The sequence below is a fragment of the Oncorhynchus masou genome, chromosome 24, assembly GCF_036934945.1.
Source record: "Oncorhynchus masou masou isolate Uvic2021 chromosome 24, UVic_Omas_1.1, whole genome shotgun sequence".
In the NCBI taxonomy this organism is placed as follows: Eukaryota; Metazoa; Chordata; class Actinopteri; order Salmoniformes; family Salmonidae; genus Oncorhynchus; species Oncorhynchus masou.
Window position 1 is genome coordinate 79,822,370 of NC_088235.1, and position 20,318 is coordinate 79,842,687.

A 20,318-nucleotide genomic window follows, 5' to 3' on the forward strand; every position below is an offset into this window, starting at 1 on the left:
ACAGGCAGTTAGAAAAGATTAGCACTAAAGTCCATGGAGAATAAAAACACCTCCTCCCAGCTGCCCACTGCACTGAAGATAGTCAACACTGTCACCAACGATAAATCCACTATAATTGAGAATTTCAATAAGCATTTTTCTACGGCTGGCCATGCTTTCCACCTGGCTACCCCTACCCCGGTTAACAGCACTGCACCCCCCCTCCCCCCGCACACAGCAACTTGCCCAAGCCTTCCCCATTTCTCCTTCTCCCAAATCCAGTCAGCTGATGTTCTGAAAGACAGGCAAAATCTGGACCCCTACAAATCAGCCGGGCTAGACAATCTGGACCCTCTCTTTCTAAAATGATCTGCCGAAATTGTTTAAACCCCTATTACTAGCCTGTTCAACCTCTCTTTCGTGTTGTCTGAGATTCCCAAAGATTGGAAAGCAACTGCGGTCATCCCCCTCTTCAAAAGGGGGACACTATTGACCCAAACTGCTACAGACCTATATCTATCCTACCCTGCCTTTCTAAGGTCTTTGAAAGCCAAGTCAACAAACAGATTACCGACCATTTCGAATCCCACCATACCTTCTCCACTATGCAATCTGGTTTCAGAGCTGGTCATGGGTGTACCTCAGCCACGCTCAAGGTCCTAAACGATATCTTAACCGCCATCGATAAGAAACAATACTGTACAGCCGTATTCATTGATTCATCACCACATCCTCATCGGCAGACTCGATAGCCTTGGTTTCTCAAATGATTGCCTCCCCCTGGTTCACCAACTACTTCTCTGATAGAGTTCAGTGTGTCAAATCGGAGGGCCTGTTGTCCGGGCCTCTGGCAGTCTCTATGGGGGTGCCACAGGGTTAAATCCTTGGACCGACTCTTTTCTCTGTATACATCAATGATGTCGCTCTTGCTGCTGGTGAGTCTCTGATCCACCTCTACGCAGACGACACCATTCTGTATACTTCTGGCCCTTATTTTGACACTGTGTTAACAACGCTCCAGACGAGCTTCAATGCCATACAACTCTCCTTCCGTGGCCTCCAATTGCTCTTAAATACAAGTAAAACTAAATGCATGCTCTTCAACCGATCGCTACCTGCCCGCCCGTCCAACATCACTACTCTGGATGGTTCTGACTTAGAATATGTGGACAACTACAAATACCTAGGTGTCTGGTTAGACTGTAAACTCTCCTTCCAGACTCACATCAAACATCTCCAATCCAAAGTTAAATTTAGAATTGGCTTCCTATTTCGCAACAAAGCATCCTTAACTCATGCTGCCAAACATACCCTTGTAAAACTGACCATCCTACCAATCCTCGACTTTGGCGATGTCATTTACAAAATAGCCTCCAATACCCTACTCAATAAATTGGATGCAGTCTCTCACAGTGCAATCCTTTTTGTCACCAAAGCCCCATACACTACCCACCACTGCGACCTGTACCCTCTCTTTGGCTGGCCCTCGCTTCATACTCGTCACCAAACCCACTGGCTCCAGGTCATCTACAAGACCCTGATAGGTAAAGTCCCCCCTTATCTCAGCTCGCTGGTCACCATAGCAGCACCCACCTGTAGCACACGCTCCAGCAGGTATATATCTCTGGTCACCCTCAACCAATTCTTCCTTTGGCCGCCTCTCCTTCCAGTTCTCTGCTGCCAATGACTGGAATGAACTACAAATATCTCAAACTGGAAACACTTATCTCCCTCACTAGCTTTAAGCATCAGCTGTCAGAGCAGCTCACAGATTACTGCACCTGTACATAGCCCATCTATAATTTAGCCCAAACAACTACCTCTTCCCCTACTGTATTTATTTTGCTCCTTTGCAACCCATTATTTCTACCTTGCACATTCTCCCACTGCAAATCTACCATTCCAGTGTTTTACTTGCTATATTGTATTTACTTTGCCACCATGGCTTTTTTTTTCTTCTGGCCTTCTTACTTCCCTTATCTCACCTTATTTGCTCATATTGTATATAGACTTATTTTTCTACTGTATTATTGACTGTATGTTTGTTTTACTCCATGTGTAACTCTGTGTTGTTGTATGTGTCGAACTGCTTTGCTTTATCTTGACCAGGTCGCAATTGTAAATGTGAACTTGTTCTCAACTTGCCTACCTGGTTAAATAAAGGTGGAAAAAAGAAGAAAAAGAAAGGAGGGCATCGACCATGTAAGAAATATAGCTCTTGTCTTGAATGAGGGAGAAAGCATAGACTTTAGAAAATGGTAATAACAGGGGATAAGCTGGTGGAATTCTCTGATGTTATGTAAAATACACTCGGTTAATGTTGCACAGTGCATTCTAGGAGGGGAGAATCACTGAATGTGGGTAACCAGCACCATGTTGATTCTTTCCACTGGGGACGCTGCATAATCTTTTGGATGTAAGACTGGATAACTTTCAGAAATATTTGTGACTCTTGTCCCCCTCTGCTGGATATACTACAGTAGCTGAGACACATGGCTGACAAAATGAGTCTACAAGCATTTCTTAACTAAATACAAGCATTACAGTGATATTAAACCATGAATACTATCTGGAATTACAAATACTTTAAGCTATTTTTCAAGTGAAAAAGTAGTGATTAAAACAGTCCATCTGTCTGATCAAAGAAAGGTAACTTATAGTACAATTAGGTAGAAAAAGATATTATAATCCTTCTTTCCAGCAAATATTAAGTCACAATGTGGTAGATGATCTAGGCCTATAAGAGGTGTCAATTGATAGTACCTAAGGAAAGTTCACACTCTGATAGGTGAGATCCTGTGAAGCTAGCAGGTGGTACATCCTGTGAAGAAGTTCATAGAGACACTTCTAAACCCACCAGTCTGAGAAGACAAAGACCCCATCACACTCTCTTACACTCTCTCAAACACGTTCACACGCTCTTTGACAACATGGCTGCCACATCTCTCCTGCTCCTGCTCATCACTCTCCTGCCTGCTCCAGGGCTCACAGGTAAGACCAAACTTAACCTTTTATGTCTACACACTCTTGGGTCAGAGGGCAGCAGAGTGGGACATTTTACCTTCTATTCTCTGGAACAGCAAAGGGACGCTAGGGACATAGACACACAGGTCTTCTTTCTGGTTTTACAATGTAACCTGACAATTATGGTACAATGAATAATTTAGTTGTATAGTAAACGCACAAATATGGAAAACCCTGTGCTGACATACATTTGAAAATATTTTGGTTTCCAGCGAGACAGTCTTTAAACAAATATGAATTGAATTGAAAAGGAGAAGAACCATTGAAACAAAACGTGGAGGGGGTGAACGATGAAGTTCTTGACTTTTGACTTTTGATTTCATTCTCAATTTTTCTTTACAAAGAAATGTAAATGTAATGTATGGTATTGATGTTGAATGAGATTTTTAAAGCAAAAAAATAAAAAATAACAGTAATGTAATAAAAACACAATTTTAAAAAGTAAAGCGCAGTTTAAAAAAATACTCTACCGTTCCAACTAATATATATATATTCTACCGTTCAAAAGGTTTGGGGTCACATAGAAATATTATTGTTTTTGAAAGAAAAGCAATTTAAAAAAAAAAAAGTAATTTCCATTTAAAATATCAAATTGATCAGAAATAGTGAGACATTTAATGTTGTAAATTACTTCTTATTTCCTTAAAATCATTCTCAATCTCTTTATCAAATGTAAATGTGATAATGTATTGATGTTGAATGAGAAATATTTTTAAAGCAATAAAAAATAAAATGATAATAAAGTAATAAACACAATTTTAAAAAGTAAAGAGCAGAATCCAGGCTGTATCACAACCGGCCATGATTGGGAGTCCCATAGGGCGGCGCACAATTGGCCCAGCGTCGTCCGGGTTTGGCCGGTGTAGGCAGTCATTGTAAATAAGAATTAGTTCTTAACCTTTACTTAACTAGGCAAGTCAGTTGTGATACTGCCTGGATTCTGCTCTTTACTTTTTAAAATTGTATTTTTATTACTTTATTTTTCTTGCTTTAAAAGTCTCTCATTCAATATCGTACATTATATCATATTTACATTTGATAAAAGAAAGATTGAGAATGATTTTAAGGAAATAAGAAGTAATTTACAACATTAAATGTCTCACTATTTCTGATCAATTTGATGATATTTTAAATGGAAATAAAAAAATAAAAAAATAAATGCTTTTCTTTCAAAAACAACTTGCCTAGTTAAGTAAAGGATCAAAAATATATACACTACTGTTCAAAAGTTTGGGGTCACTTAGAACTGTCCTTGTTTTGTAAGAAAAGCTTTTTTTTGTCCTTTGAAAATAACATCAAATTGTTCAGAAATACAGTGTAGACATTGTTAATGTAGTAAATGACTATTTTCGCTGGAAATGGCAGATTTGTCATGGAATATCTACATTTACATGTGTACAGAGGCCCATTATCAGCAACCATCACTCATGTGTTCCAAAGGCACGTTGTGTTAGCTAATCCAAGTATATCATTATAAAACCCTTTTGCAGTTATGTTAGCACAGCTGAAAACTGTTGTCCTGATTAAAGAAGCAATAAAACTGGCCTTCTTTAGACTAGTTGAATATCTTGAGCATCAGCATTTGTGGGTTCGATTACAGGCTAAAATGGCCAGAAACAAAGCACTTTCTTCTGAAACTCGTCAGTCTATTCTTGTTCTGAGAAATGAATGCTATTCTATGCAAGAAATTGGCAAGAAACTGAAGATCTCGTACAACGCTGTGTACTACTCCCTTCACAGAACAGTGCAAACCGGCTCTAACCAGAATAGAAAGAGGAGTGGGATGCCTTGGTGCACAAATGAGCAAGAGGACAAGTACATTAGTGTCTAGTTTGAGAAAGAGACGCCTCAAGTCCTCAACTGGCAGCTTCATCAAATAGTACCCGCAAAACACCAGTCTCAATGTCAACAGTGAAGAGGCGACTCCGGGATTCTGGCCTCCTAGGCAGAGTTGCAAAGAAAAAGCCATATCTCAGACTGGCCAATAAAAATAAAAAATTAAGATGGGTAAAAGAACACAGACACTGGACAGAGGAAGATTGGAAAAAGGTGTTATGGACAGGCAAATCTAAGTTTGAGGTGTTTGGATCACAAAGAAGAACATTCGTGAGACGCAGAAAAAATGAAAATATGCTGGAGGAGTGCTTCACGCCATCTGTCAATCATGGTGGTGGCAATGTGATGTCTAGGGGTGCTTTGGTGGTGGTAAAGTGTGAGATTTGTACAGGGTAAAAGGGATCTTAAAGAAGGAAGGCTGAAACTCCATTTTGCAACGCTTAATTGGAGCCAATTTCCTCCTACAACAGGACAATGACCCAAAGCACAGCTCCAAACTATAAAATAACTATTTAGGAAGAAGCAGTCAGCTGGTATTCTGTCTCTAATGGAGTGGCCAGCACAGTCACCGGATCTCAACCCTATTGAGCTGTTGTGGGAGCAGCTTGACCGTATGGTACATAAAAAGTGCCCATCAAGCCAATCCAATTTATGGGAGGTGCTTCAGGAAGCATGGGGTGAAATCTCTTCAGATTACCTCAACAAATTGACAACTAGAATGCCAAAGGTCTGCAAGGCTGTAATTGCGGCAAATGGAGGATTCTTTGACGAAAGCAAAGTTTGGACACAATTATTATTTAAATTAAAAATCATTATTTATAACCTTTTCAACGACTTGACTATATGTCCTAGTCAATTTGCAACTCATTTCATGGATGCTTTAATGGAAAACAAGGACATTTCTAAGTGACCACAAACTTTTGACTGGTAGTGTAAATATATATTTTTAAATGTCATGAAAAATAATTAAATATCTTGTACCGATGTGATAGCCTACCACTACCTACGTTTCATTTAGGCAAATCTCTCTGTCTCAGCCTACCAGGACTCTGGCATAGTGAATGGAGCAGAAGCCACACGCCACTCCAAACCCTACATGGTCTCTGTACAAGCAAAGAAGTCACACATCTGTGGAGGGTTCCTCGTGTCTGAGAGCTTTGTCATGACAGCCGCCCACTGCTACAAATGGTAATTGTGTTTTACTCTTATCCTATTGAACTATTTATGTAAGAAAATGACATCCTACAACTTCAACTACTCACACCTAAAAGTCATAAATAATTCTGTGGTATCTGTTTAAAAATTGCAGATTTGTTTTATGCTGTAGAATGTTCTGTGTGCTTAGCTGCTCAGTAAGTATACTGTGGTTTCCTCTTCATAGGGCTGTGAATCTGACGATTGTGGTTGGTGCTCATGACATCACAAGACAGGAAAGTTCTTCTTACAGGGTTGATGTGAAATATTACCACATACATCCTGGTTACAATGCTAAGAAATTGGAGAACGACATCATGCTGTTGCAGGTACATGACAGAGGAAGTATGCACAATGTGAGAATGTTTCTTAGCTTAGCACCCCATTCCCCAAATAATAAATGCCAAATGTACTGTTATAAATAACATCTATTAACATTTCAATTTTTTTCAAACAAGGTGTAATTTACATCTACATTTTAGTCGTTTAGCAGATGCTCTTATGCAGACTAACTTACAATATTCATACATCTTCATTTTTTCACTTTGTTTGTACTGGTCCTTCCTGGGAATCGAACCCACAACTTTGGCAACTTACAAGCGCTATGCTCAACCAACTGAGCCACACGACCCATAGTCATGTATGAAAACCTTTGACCATGTGCGTACATAGTGGCTATTGATGTTGCATAATGTATCCTATAGCTTCTTAGAAAACCTAACTCCAGTCATGTGCTCTAACTGTAGCTTGTCAAAACGACCCCGAAGAGCAAAGCTGTGCAGCAGATCCCTCTCCCTAAGAAAGACCAGGACATCAAGGCCAAATCCTTCTGTACTGTGGCAGGGTGGGGTGCCACAGAAACAGGGGGCACTGCAAACCCACGCCTTCTGGAGGTGAATGTCACCGTTGTAGACAGACGTTCCTGCCAGAGATCTTGGGGGAACTCTGCCACCATAACTCCGTCCCTGATATGTGCCGGTGGTACCGCTGCTGATTATAAGGGTGTTTGCCAGGTATGGTCATAGAATGTAGTTAAAGGGCAACTCCACCACTTTTAAACCTCATTTTCATTATCACCAGCACAATACCAGTGTGAACATGGCACATGTCAACACTTTGTAGTAAAAAAGTTCTACCCAATGACATCAAAAATGTAAACATTTTCAGTCACTATGTGATTTGTGGTGACACGGGGTGGAAGGAAATACCCTCCCTTGGCCTAGAAACTCGTTACAGGTCTTGAAAATACACTGCTCAAAAAAATAAAGGGAACACTAAAATAACACATCCTAGATCTGAATGAAAGAAATATTCTTATTAAATACTTTTTTCTTTACATAGTTGAATGTGCTGACAACAAAATCACAACAATTATCAATGGAAATCAAATTTATCAACCCATTGAGGTCTGGATTTGGAGTCACACTCAAACTGAAAGTGGAAAACCACACTACAGGCTGATCCAACTTTGATGTAATGTCCTTAAAACAAGTCAAAATGAGGCTCAGTAGTGTGTGTGTCCTCCACGTGCCTGTATGACGTCCCTACAACGCCTGGGCATGCTCCTGATGAGGTGGCGGATGGTCTCCTGAGGGATCTCCTCCCAGACCTGGACTAAAGCATCCGCCAACTCCTGGACAGTCTGTGGTGCAACGTGGCATTGGTGGATGGAGCGAGACATGATGTCCCAGATGTGCTCAATTGGATTCGGGTCTGGGGAATGGGTGGGCCAGTCCATAGCATCAATGCCTTCCTCTTGCAGGGACTGCTGACACACTCCAGCCACATGAGGTCTAGCATTGTTTTGCATTAGGAGGAACCCAGGGCCAACCGCACCAGCATATGGTCTCACAAGGGGTCTGAGGATCTCATCTCGGTACCTAATGGCAGTCAGGCTACCTCTGGCGAGCAAATGGAGGGCTGTGCGGCCCCCCAAAGAAATGCCACCCCACACCATGACTGACCCACCGCCAAACCGGTCATGCTGGAGGATGTTGCAGGCAGCAGAACGTTCTCCACGGGGTCTCCAGACATCTGTCACGTGCTCAGTGTGAACCTGCTTTCATCTGTGAAGAGCACAGGGCGCCAGTGGCGAATTTGCCAATCTTGGTGTTCTCTACCAAATGCCAAACGTAATGCACGGTGTTGGGCTGTAAGCACAACCCCCACCTGTGGATGTCGGGCCCTCATACCACCCTCATGGAGTCTGTTTCTGACCGTTTGAGCAGACACATGCACATTTGTGGCCTGCTGGAGGTCATTTTGCAGGGCTCTGGTAGTGCTCCTCCTGCTCCTCCTTGCACAAAGGCGGAGGTAGCAGTCCTGCTGCTGGGTTGTTACCCTCTTACGGCCTCCTTCACGTCTCCTGATGTACTGGCCTCCTGGTCTCCTGGTAGCACCTCCATGCTCTGGACACTTCGCTGACAGACACGGAAAACCTTCTTACCACAGCTCGCATTGATGTTCCATCCTGGATGAGCTGCACTACCTGAGCCACTTGTGTGGGTTGTAGACTCCGTCTTATGCTACCACTAGAGTGAAAGGACCGCCAGTATTCAAAAGTGACCAAAACATCAGCCAGGAAGCATAGGAACTGAGAAGTGGTCTGTGGTCACCACCTGCAGAACCACTCCTTTATTGGGGGTGTCTTGCTAATTGCCTATAATTTCCACCTGTTGTCTATTCCATTTGCACAACAGCATGTGAAATTGATTGTCAATCAGTGTTGCTTCCTAAGTGGACAGTTTGATTTCACAGAAGTGTGATTGACTTGGAGTTACATTGTGTTGTTTAAGTGTTCCCTTTATTTTTTTGAGCAGTGTAATTTTAACCACAGATCCTACAAATGCGTTTTCACACATGAACAGATTATTTCCAAAATGCTAAATCCACAAATGTTTTCACATTTGTGCTTTTCCATCAGAAATGATTGCTAATGGGTACCTTCATGTGTGTGTAAAATATTTATATTCATGTTGACAGAGTCCACCTGTGGTAAATTCAATTGATTGGACATGATTTGGAAAGGAACACACCTGTCTATATAAGGTCCCACACTTGACAGTGCATGTCAGGGCAAAAGCCAAGCCATGAGGATGAATTAATTGTCCGTAGAACTGCGAGACAGGACTGTGTCAAGGCACAGATCGGTGGAAGGGTGCCAAAAAATGTATGCAGCACAGTTTGAAACCACCAAGACTCTTCCTAGAGCTGACCACCGAGCCAAACTGAGCAATCGGGGGAGTAGGGCCTTGGTCAGGGAGGAGACCAAGAACCTGATGGTCACTCTGACAGAGCTCTAGAGTTCTTCTGTTGAGATGGGAGAACCTTCCAGAAAGCCAACCATCTCTGCAGCACTTCACCAATCAGGCTTTTATGGAAGAGTGGCCACTCTTCAGTAAAAGGTGCATGACAGCCTGCTTGGAGTTTGTCAAAAGGCACCTAAAGGACTCTCAGATTATGAGAAACAAGATTATACAACATTGACGAATACGCTGATTCGGTGTGCGAGTTCATTAGAACGTGCGTTGAAGATGTCGTTCCCATAGCAACGATTAAAACATTCCCTAACCAGAAACCTTGGATTGATGGCAGCATTCGTGTGAAACTGAAAGCACGAACCACTGCTTTCAATCAGGGCAAGGTGTCTGGTAACATGACTGAATACAATCAATGCAGCTATTCAAGCTATCAAACAAGCTAAGTCAGTACAGAGACAAAGTAGAATCCCAATTCAACGGCTCAGACACAAGAGGCATGTGGCAGGGTCTACAGTCAATCACGGACTACAGGAAGAAATCCAGCCCAGTCACGGACCAGGATGTCTTGCTCCCAGGCAGACTAAATAACTTTTTTGCCCGCTTTGAGGACAATACAGTGCCACTGACACTGCCTGCAACGGAAAAATGCGGTCTCTCCTTCACTGCAGCCGAGGTGAGTAAAACATTTAAACGTGTTAACCCTCGCAAGGCTGCAGGCCCAGACGGCATCCCCAGCCGCGCCCTCAGAGCATGCGCAGACCAGCTGGCTGGTGTGTTTACGGACATATTCAATCAATCCCTATACCAGTCTGCTGTTCCCACATGCTTCAAGAGGGCCACCATCGTTCCTGTTCCCAAGAAAGCTAAGGTAACTGAGCTAAACGACTACCGCCCCGTAGCACTCACTTCCGTCATCATGAAGTGCTTTGAGAGACTAGTCAAGGACCATATCACCTCCACCCTACCTGACTCCCTAGACCCACTCCAATTTGCTTACCGCTCAAATAGGTCCACAGACGATGCAATCTCAACCACACTGCACACTGCCCTAACCCATCTGGACAAGAGGAATACCTATGTGAGAATGCTGTTCATCGACTACAGCTCGGCATTCAACACCATAGTACCCTCCAAGCTCGTCATCAAGCTCGAGACCCTGGGTCTCGACCCCGCCCTGTGCAACTGGGTACTGGACTTCCTGACGGGCCGCCCCCAGGTGGTGAGGGTAGGTAACAACATCTCCTCCCCGCTGATCCTCAACACTGGGGCCCCACAAAGGTGCGTTCTGAGCCCTCTCCTGTACTCCCTGTTCACCCACGACTGCGTGGCCACTGCACGCCTCCAACTCAATCATCAAGTTTGCGGACGACACAACAGTGGTAGGCTTGATTACCAACAACGACGAGACGGCCTACAGGGAGGAGGTGAGGGCCCTCGGAGTGTGGTGTCAGGAAAATAACCTCACACTCAACGTCAACAAAACTAAGGAGATGATTGTGGACTTCAGGAAACAGCAGAGGGAACACCCCCTATCCACATCGATGGAACAGTAGTGGAGAGAGTAGCAAGTTTTAAGTTCCTCGGCATACACATCACAGACAAACTGAATTGGTCCACTCACACAGACAGCATTGTGAAGAAGGCGCAGCAGCGTCTCTTCAACCTCAGGAGGCTGAAGAAATTCGGCTTGTCACCAAAAGCACTCACAAACTTCTACAGAGGCACAATCGAGAGCATCCTGGCGGGCTGTATCACCGCCTGGTACGGCAACTGCTCCGCCCACAACCGTAAGGCTCTCCAGAGGGTAGTGAGGTCTGCACAACGCATCATCGGGGGCAAACTACCTGCCCTCCAGGACACCTACACCACCCGATGTTACAGGAAGGCCATAAAGATCATCAAGGACATCTACCACCCGAGCCACTGCCTGTTCACCCCGCTATCATCCAGAAGGCGAGGTCAGTACAGGTGCATCAAAGCTGGGACCGAGAGACTGAAAAACCGCTTCTATCTCAAGGCCATCAGACTGTTAAACAGCCACCACTAACATTGAGTGGCTGCTGCCTACACACTGACACTGACTCAACTCCAGCCACTTTAATAATGGGAATTGATGGGAAATGTTGTAAAATATATCACTAGCCACTTTAAACAATGCTACCTTATATAATGTTACTTACCCTACATTATTCATCTCATATGCATACCTATATACTGTACTCTATATCATCGACTGCATCCTTATGTAATACATGTATCACTAGCCACTTTAACTATGCCACTTTGTTTACAAACTCATCTCACATGTATATACTGTACTCGATACCATCTACTGTATCTTGCCTATGCTGCTCTGTACCATCACTCACTCATATATCCTTATGTACATATTCTTTATCCCCTTACACTGTGTACAAGACAGTAGATTAGGAATTGTTAGTTAGATTACTTGTTGGTTATTACTGCATTGTCGGAACTAGAAGCACAAGCGTTTCGCTACACTCGCATTAACATCTGATAACCATGTGTATGTGACAAATAAAATTTGATTTGATTTGATATATTGTCTGATGAAACCAAGATTGAACTCTTTGGCCTGAATGCCAAGAGTCACTTCTGGAAGAGACCTGGCTGGTGCCAGGGATGGTTCCCTACGTAGGGATGGTTCCCTACGGTGAAGCATGGTGTTGGCAGCATTATGCTGTGGGGATGTTTTTCAGCAACAGGGACTGGGAGATTAGTCAGGATTGAGGCAAAGATGAACGGAGCCAAGTACAGAGATCCTTGATGAAAACCTGCTCCATAATGCTCAGGAATTCAGACTGGGAGCGAAGGTTCATGATCGAACATCTCTGGAGACCTGAAAATAGCTGTGCAAAAACTTGATTTGCCACATGCTCCGAATACAACAAGTGTAGACTTTATCGTGAAATGCTTACTTACAAGCCCTTAACCAACAGTGCAGTTCAAGAAGAAGAAAATATTTACCAAGTAGGCTCAAAAAGTAATAATAAAAAGTAACACAATAACGAGGCGATATACAGGGGCACTGGTACCGAGTAAGTGTGCAGGGGTACAGGCTAGTTGAGGTAATGTGTACATGTAGATGGGGGCAAAATGACTGCATAGGTAACAAACAAACAGGGAGTAGCAGCAGTATACATTTAAAAAAATACTTTTTTTAGTCTAATGGCTTGGGGGTAGAAGCTGTTGAGGAGCCTTTTGGTCCTAGACTTGAGGTAGCAGAGGAAAGTCTAACTTTGGAGACAGGAGTCTCTGACAATTTGTATGGGCTTTCCTCTGACACCGCCTATTATATAGGTCCTGTATGGCAGGAAGCTTGGCCCCAGTGATGTACATGGTCGTACGCACCACCCTCTGTAGTGCCTTGCGGTCGGAGGCCGAGCAGTTGCCATACCAGGCAGCGATGCAACCAGTCAGGAGGATCTCGATGGTGCAGCTGTAGAACCATTTGAGGATCTGAGGACCCATGCCAAATATTTTCAGTCTCCTGAGGGGGAATAGGTTTTGTCGTGCCCTCTTCACGACTGTCTTGGTGTGCTTGGACCATGATAGATCGTTGGTGATGTGGACACCAAGGAACTTGAAACTCTCAGCCCGCTCCACTACAGCCCCATCGATGTTAATGGGGGCCTGTAAGGCCTGCCTTTTCATGTAGTCCAAGATCAGCTACTTTGTCTTGCTCACATTGAGGGAGAGGCTGTTGTCCTGGCACCACACTGCCAGTTCTCTGACCTCCCTAAATGCTGTCTCATCGTTGTCGGTGATCAGGCCTACCACTGGTGTGTCGTCAGCAAACTAAATGATGGTGTTGTTGTTGTGTTTGGCCACGCAGTCGTGGGTGAACAGGAAGTACAGGAGGGGACTAAGAACAGCCTCAGTGTTAAGGATTAGCGTGGCAGACGTATTGTTGCCTACTCTTACCACCTGAGGGCGGCCCGTCAGGAAGTCCAGGATCCAGTTGCAGTGGGAGGGGTTTAGTCCCGGAGCCCTTAGCTTAGTGATGAGCTTTGTGGGCACTATGGTGTTGAACTCCGAGCTGTAGTCGATGAACAGCATTCTCCGATACAGTTGAAGTCGGAGGTTTACATACACCTTAGCCAAATACATTTAAACTCAGTTTTTCACAATTCCTGACATTTAATCCTCGTAAAAATTTCCTGTCTTAGGTCAGTTAGGATCACCAATTATTTTAAGAATGCGAAATTTCAGAATAATAGTAGAGTGATTTTATTTCTGCTTTTATTTCTTTCATCTCTTACCCAGTGGGTCGGAAGTTTACATACACTCAATTAGTATTTGGTAGCATTGCCTTTAAATTGTTTAACTTGGGTCAAACGTTTCGGGTAGCCTTCCACAAGCTACCCACAATAAGTTGTGTGAATTTTGGCCCATTCCTCCTGACAGAGCTGATGTAACTGAGTCGGGTTTGTAGGCCTCCTTGCTCACACACGCTTTTTTCGTTCTGCCTACAAATTTTCAATAGGATTGAGGTCAGAGCTTTGTGAAGGCCACTCCAATACCTTGACTTTGTTGTCCTTAAGACATTTTTCCACAACTATGGAAGTATGCTTGGGGTCATTGTCCATTTGGAAGACCCATTTGCGACCAAGCTTTAACTTCCTAACTGATGTCTTGAGATGTTGCTTCAATATATCCACATCATTTCACTTCCTCATGATGCCATCTATTTTGTGAAGTGCACCAATCCCTCCTGCATCAAAGCAGCCCCACAACATGATGCTGCCACCCCCACCGTTCACAGTTGGGATGGTGTTCTTTGACTTGCAAGCCTCCACCTTTTTCCTCCAAACATAATGATGGTCATTATGGCCAAATGGTTCTATTTTTGTTTCATCAGACAGAGGACATTTCTACAAAGTACAATCTTTGTCCCCATGTGCAGTGACAAACCGTAGTCTGGCTTTTTTATCGCGGTTTTGGAGCATTGGATTCTTCCAAGCTGAGCGGACTTTCAGGTTGTGTCGATATAGGACTCGGTTTACTGTGGATATAGATACTTTTGTACCTGTTTCCTCCAGCATCTTCACAAGGTCCTTTGCTGTTGCTCTGGGATTGATTTGCACTTTTTGCACCAAAGTATGTTCATCTCTAGGAGACAGAAAGCGTCTCCTTCCTGAGCGGTATGACGGCCGCGTGGTCCCATGGTGTTTATACCTGCGTACTATTGTTTGTACAGATAAACGTGGTACCTTCATCCCAAGGATGAACCAGACTCGTGGAGGTCTACAATTATTTTTCTGAGGTCTTGGCTGATTTCTATTGATTTTCCCATGTCAAGCAAAGAGGCACCGAGTTTGAAGGTAGGCCTTGAAATACATCCACAGGTACAACTCCAATTGACAAAAATTATGTCAATTAGCCTATCAGAAACTTCTAAAGCCATGACATCATTTTCTGTCATTTTCCCAAGCTGTTTAAAGGCACAGTCAACTTAGTGTATGTGAATGTCTGACCACTGGTGCACGCTTCAGTGTTGCTTGCCTGAAGGCGAGTGTAGAGCGTCTGGCTTTCCCTTTGTGGTCTGTAATAGTTTAAGCTATGATAGCTAATTTACTCTATTTACAGCAACGTCCACATCCAACCTGACAGCTTGAGAGAATTTGCCGAGAAGAATGGGAGAACCTCCCCAAATAGAGGTGTGCCAAGCTTGTAGTGTCATACCCAAGAAGAATCTATGCTGTAATCGCTGCCAAAGGTCTGAATACTTATGCTGAATACGTATACTTATGTAAATGTGATATTTTATTTTGTAGTTTTTTCTAAACTGTTTTTGCTTTGTCATTATGGAATATTGTATGTGGATTGATGAGGGGAAAAATATTTGAAATCAGTTTTACAATAAGGTTATAAGGTAACAAAATGTGGAATAAGTCTAGGGGTCTGAAAAGTTTCCGAATGCCCTGTATGTCTGTCATTGAACAACCCCATGCATTGATTAGATAGTGAAACAACTCAACAATCTCATTGATAAGTTCTTTAAAAAAATAAAAGGTAATTTACCAAACTCTTCATATTTAAACACTGGTTTGGTGCTGGAGATAATGAATATGAGGTTGAAAAGTGTTGGAATTGCCCTTTAATTCTGATAATGCATTAATTATAAATAAGTGATTTTCTTTGCAAATGTAAAGTTGTTTTTTTTTCTCCCGCCAATTGTTTCAACTATCATTGCAGGGAGATTCAGGAGGTCCTCTGGTGTGTAAGGGGACAGCAGTAGGTGTTGTGTCATTCAACCAGCAAGGAAACTGCAATGAGCCACAGAAGCCCAACGTCTACACCAAAATATCCAAGTATCTTTCCTGGATCAAGTCTATCACTAAGTATTAAGGAATGAGACATTAACTGAGTGACAATTATATATCATTGTATCAAATAATAAAGGATGTCCGTTCTTCAATGAGCTCTGTACCGTGTGTGTGTGTGTGTGCTCGAGTAGGATTAGTGTATATTCACGCACGTGTATGTTTGTATTTTAGTTGATTTTCAGTAACAGCCTCAAGTCATTTGCATTTGGATTACTGTTATTACTGTTAGTGCATTTTATTGATTTGTGTTTTTATTTTATTCAATGTGTGTACTTGTTTGACATTTTATTGCATTGTTAGGAGCTAGTAACAAGCATTTTAACATATGCTAAACTGCGTACATAACCAATAAATGTTTGATTTGAGTATACCTCTTCAGACAGCGAGCTCTTCTCGCATCTTCAGCTGTCCTCACCAAACACCACCACACATTGTATTCTTGACCACAAGTTTCCGAGTAACTCGTTTCATGAAGCTGTCACAATGCTTTGGAACCACAACACAGCTTCTGTTTTCAGGCCAGAGGACATGATCACTGTGGTGTCTGTCTTCAGAAAGTATTTATACCCCTCGACTTATTCCACATCTTGTTGTTACAGCCTGAATTCAAAATGGATTGAATCATTTTTTCTCTCTCACCCATCTACACACAATATCCCATAGTCCCAAAGGGAAAACATGTTTTAGAAATGTGTACAAATGTATTGAAAATGAAATACAGAAATATCTAATTTACATAAGTATCCACACCCCTGAGTCAATACTTTGCAGAAGCACCTTTGGCAACAATTACAGCTGTGAGTTTTTCTGGGTGTCTAAGAGGCTTCCACACTTGGACTGTGCAACATTTGCCCATTATTTTCTTCCAAAATTCTTCAAGCTCTGTCAAATTGGTTGTTGAACATTGCTAGACAACCATTTTCAGGTCTTGCTAAGATTTTAAAGTAGATTTAAGTCAAAACTGCAACTCGGACAGACATTCACTGTCTTCTTGGTAACTCCAGTGTAGATTTGGCCTTGTGTTTTAGGTTATATTCCACCTGAAGGGTGAATTCATTTCCCAGTGTCTGGTGGAAAGCTGACTGAATCAGGTTTTCCTCTAGGATTTAGTATTCAGGACAAAAAGTGAATTGCTTTGCCACATTTTTTACAGTATTACTTTAGTGCCAAACAAAGCATGTGTGTTTAGTGCCAGATCAGAGGCAGTAGGGAAGACCAAGGATGTTCTCTTGATAAGTGTGTGAATTGGACCATTTTCCTTTCCTGCTAAGCATTCGAAATGTTACAAGTACTTGGGGGAGTCAGGGAAAATGTATGGAGTAAAAAGTACATTTTCTTTAGGAATGTAGTGAAGTGAAACTTGTCAAAAATATAAAGAGTAAAGTACAGATACACCCAAAAAAAGGTTACATTTCAATGAGCACAACACAACTTCCTCTTAAACTAACATTACATTTTAGAATGTGATTTACTGTTGTTTCTACAGTGACTAGAAAGGTATGGCCCTTTCATAGTTGACATGTTGTTCTGAATAGGTGCACTGTGCAGGCCTATCTCAACTAGTTTTTCATTGTAAGAAGATATGCCCCCTCTCCTCTTCCTCTAGTGCAGGACCACTGAGAGTGGCAAGGTCTTATGACTGTCACTGTGTCTTTCAAAGCATCAAGAATGTCGTCAGCCTTTGTAAACCAAAGGTTGTTCATAGTTGGCATGGTAACACAGGAGAGCATCAACCAGGAGAAGACACGGCTCTTGCATGAGGGAGAGGGAGTTGAGTTGACCTATATGAGGTAAATGCAGCACTGCATGCAACTATGGGTATTCATACACTCCAAATTACCACCAGTCAATCATATACAAACAGTATAAGGACATCAACACGACAACAAGGAGGATTGGCAACAATCAGTGTGTCACGTATAAGGTCCCCATGATAACCCTCCACCTATTCATATGCAGAAGGGCCGACAGAGTTATGGTAAATGCAGAAAACACGTACCTTGGCTTTACAGGAAAACCATACAAGGATCGATGGATCGAGTCATCATAGAAGTGAAACCACAGCTGTCCTCAGATCGACCATCTTGTGTATACAAAGGGGCCAAGGGTGGATCAGGTATTCCTGACAAGCCCTCCAAGCACGATGCACACCACAAACAAACAACTTACTGTACCCCTGACCTATCTGGGTAATTCTCTCCTGAACTTGATGGGCATCAATGAGATCTGAACAAATGCCTATTACCTTGCTGTTTAGTTCATTGTGGCCACTTTTACTATCTTGCACACACATCAGATAAAATGTAATGTTTGTTGTACCTAAACAGTTTTGCAGGCTATTCAAACCAGCGAATGCTGGGAAAGGTTTACATAAGAAAATCCTGGTAAACACCACAATGTCCCAACAATCCCAACAACGGCAAGTGGTAGCTTCTCATTGCACAAGTGCCTGCAGCAATACCACAACATGGAGCCTTTGCAATTTGCTTTCTAAAATAATGCTTCTGCATGTTTGAGTATCATTTAAAAAAAAGATATATATATTTCACCTTTATTTAAACAGGTAGGCCAGTTGAGAATAAGTACTCATTTACAACTGCAGGCACTTGTGCAAAGCAGTGGGACACAAACAACAACACAGAGTTACACATGGGATAAACAAACGTACAGTCAATAATACAAAATACAGTGTGTGCAAATGTAGTAAGATTAGGGACGAAATGCAATAAATAGGCCATAGTGGCGATATAATGACAATTTACAATAATTACAATTTTGATGTGCAAGTAGAGATACTGGGGTGCAAAAGAGCAACAAAAAAAATACAATATGGGGATGAGGTAGTTGGGTGTGCTTTTTACAGATTGGCTGTGTAAAGGTACAGTGATCGGTAAGATACTCTGACAGCTGATGCTTAAAGTTAGAGAGGGAGATATAAGTATTTGGATTGGAGATGCTTAATGTGAGTCTGGAAGGAGAGTTTACAGTCTAACTAGACACCTAGGTATTTGTAGTTGTCCACATATTCTAAGTCAGAACCGTCCAGAGTAGTGATGCTAGTCGGGTGGGCAGGTGCGGGCAGCAATTGGTTGAAGAGCATGCATTTAAGAGCAGTTGGAGGCCACGGAAGGAGTGTAGTATGGCATTGAAGCTTGTTTGGAGGTTTGTTAACACAGTGTCCAAAGAAGGGCCAGAAGTATACCGAATGGTGTCATCTGCGTAAGAGTGTAACAGAGAATCACCAGCAGCAAGAGCGACATCATTGATATATACAGAGAAAGAGTCAACCTGAGAATTGAACCCTGTGGCACCCCCATAGAGACTGCCAGAGGTCCGGACAACAGGCCCTCCGATTTGACACACTGAACTCTATCTGAGAAGTAGTTGGTGAACATGATGTTTTTGTGTTGGTCAAGTGCAATCAAGTCTGGGGTGAACCAAGGGCTTTATCTGTTCTTAGTTCTACATTTTTTGAATGGGGCAGGCTTATTTAAGATGGTGAGGAAAGCACTTTTAAAGAGCTACCAGGCATCCTCTACTGACGGGATGAGGTCAATATCCTTCCAGGATACCTGGGCCAGGTCGATTAGAAAGGCCTGTTTTAAGGAGCGTTTGACAGTGATGAGGGGTGGTCGTTTGACCACGGACCCATTATGGACGCAGGCAATGAGGCAGTGATCGCTGAGATCCTGGTTGAAGACAGCAGAGGTGTATTGAGAGGGAAAGTTGGTCAGGATGATTTCTATGAGGGTGCCCATGCTTACGGATTTAGGGTTGTACCTGGTAGTTTCCTTGATAATTTGTGTGAGATTGAGGGCATCTAGCTTAGATTGTAGGATGGCCAGGGTGTTAAGCATATCCCAGTTTAGGTCACCTAACAGTACGAACTCTTAAGATAGATGTGGGGCAATCAATTCACATATGGTGTCCAGGGCACAGCTGGGAACTGAGGGGGGTCTATAACAAGCAGCAACGGTGAGAGACTTATTTCTGGAAAGGTGGATTTTTAAAAGTAGAAGCTTGAACTGTTTGGGCACAGACCTGGATAGTATGACAGAACTCTGTAGATTGCAAATCCGCCCCCTTAGCAGTTCTATCTTGTCGGAAAATGTTGTAGTTGGGGATGGAAAATTCTGAATTTTTGGTGGCCTTCCTAAGCCAGGATACAGACACGGCTAGGACATCAGGGTTGGCGGAGTGTGCTAAAGCAGTGAATGAAACAAACTTAGGGAGGAGGCTTCTGATGTTAACATGCATGAAACCAAGTCTTTTACGGTTACAGAAGTCAACAAATGAGAGCACCTGGGGAATAGGTGTAGTGCTGGGGGCTACATGGCCTGGGTTAACCTCTACATCACCAGAGGAACGGAGGAGGAGTAGGATAAGGGTACGGCTAAAAGCTATAAGAACTGGTCGTCTAGTGCGTTGGGAACAGAGAATAAAAGGAACAGATTTCTGGGCGTGGTAGAATAGATTCAGGGCATAATGTACAGACAAGGGTATGCTAGGATGTGAGTACAGTGGAGGTAAACCTAGGCATTGAGCGACAATGAGAGAAGTTGTGTCTCTGGAGGCACCAGTTAAGCCAGGTGAGGTCTCCGCATGTGTGGGGGGTGGGACAAAAGAGCGAAGGCATGTTGAGCGGGGTTGGGGGCTCTACAGTGAAATAAAACAA

General features: G+C 42.9%; 1 protein-coding gene across 2 annotated transcripts; it reads left to right on the forward strand.

Annotated features, from left to right (window-relative positions):
• Positions 1-2,827: 2,827 nt before the first annotated feature.
• LOC135512761 (mast cell protease 1A-like) lies at positions 2,828-16,013 on the forward strand. Of its 2 annotated transcripts, none has more exons than XM_064935109.1 (5): positions 2,828-2,970; positions 5,877-6,027; positions 6,221-6,389; positions 6,780-7,046; positions 15,513-16,013. In XM_064935109.1, exons 1-5 carry the CDS (start codon positions 2,910-2,912, stop codon positions 15,663-15,665), a joined length of 801 nt encoding a protein of 266 aa, XP_064791181.1. In that variant the 5' UTR covers positions 2,828-2,909; the 3' UTR covers positions 15,666-16,013. The 2 variants fall into 2 exon arrangements, with proteins under 2 accessions (XP_064791181.1, XP_064791182.1); XM_064935110.1 differs by having other exon boundaries at positions 6,221-6,362.
• Positions 16,014-20,318: the final 4,305 nt, after the last annotated feature.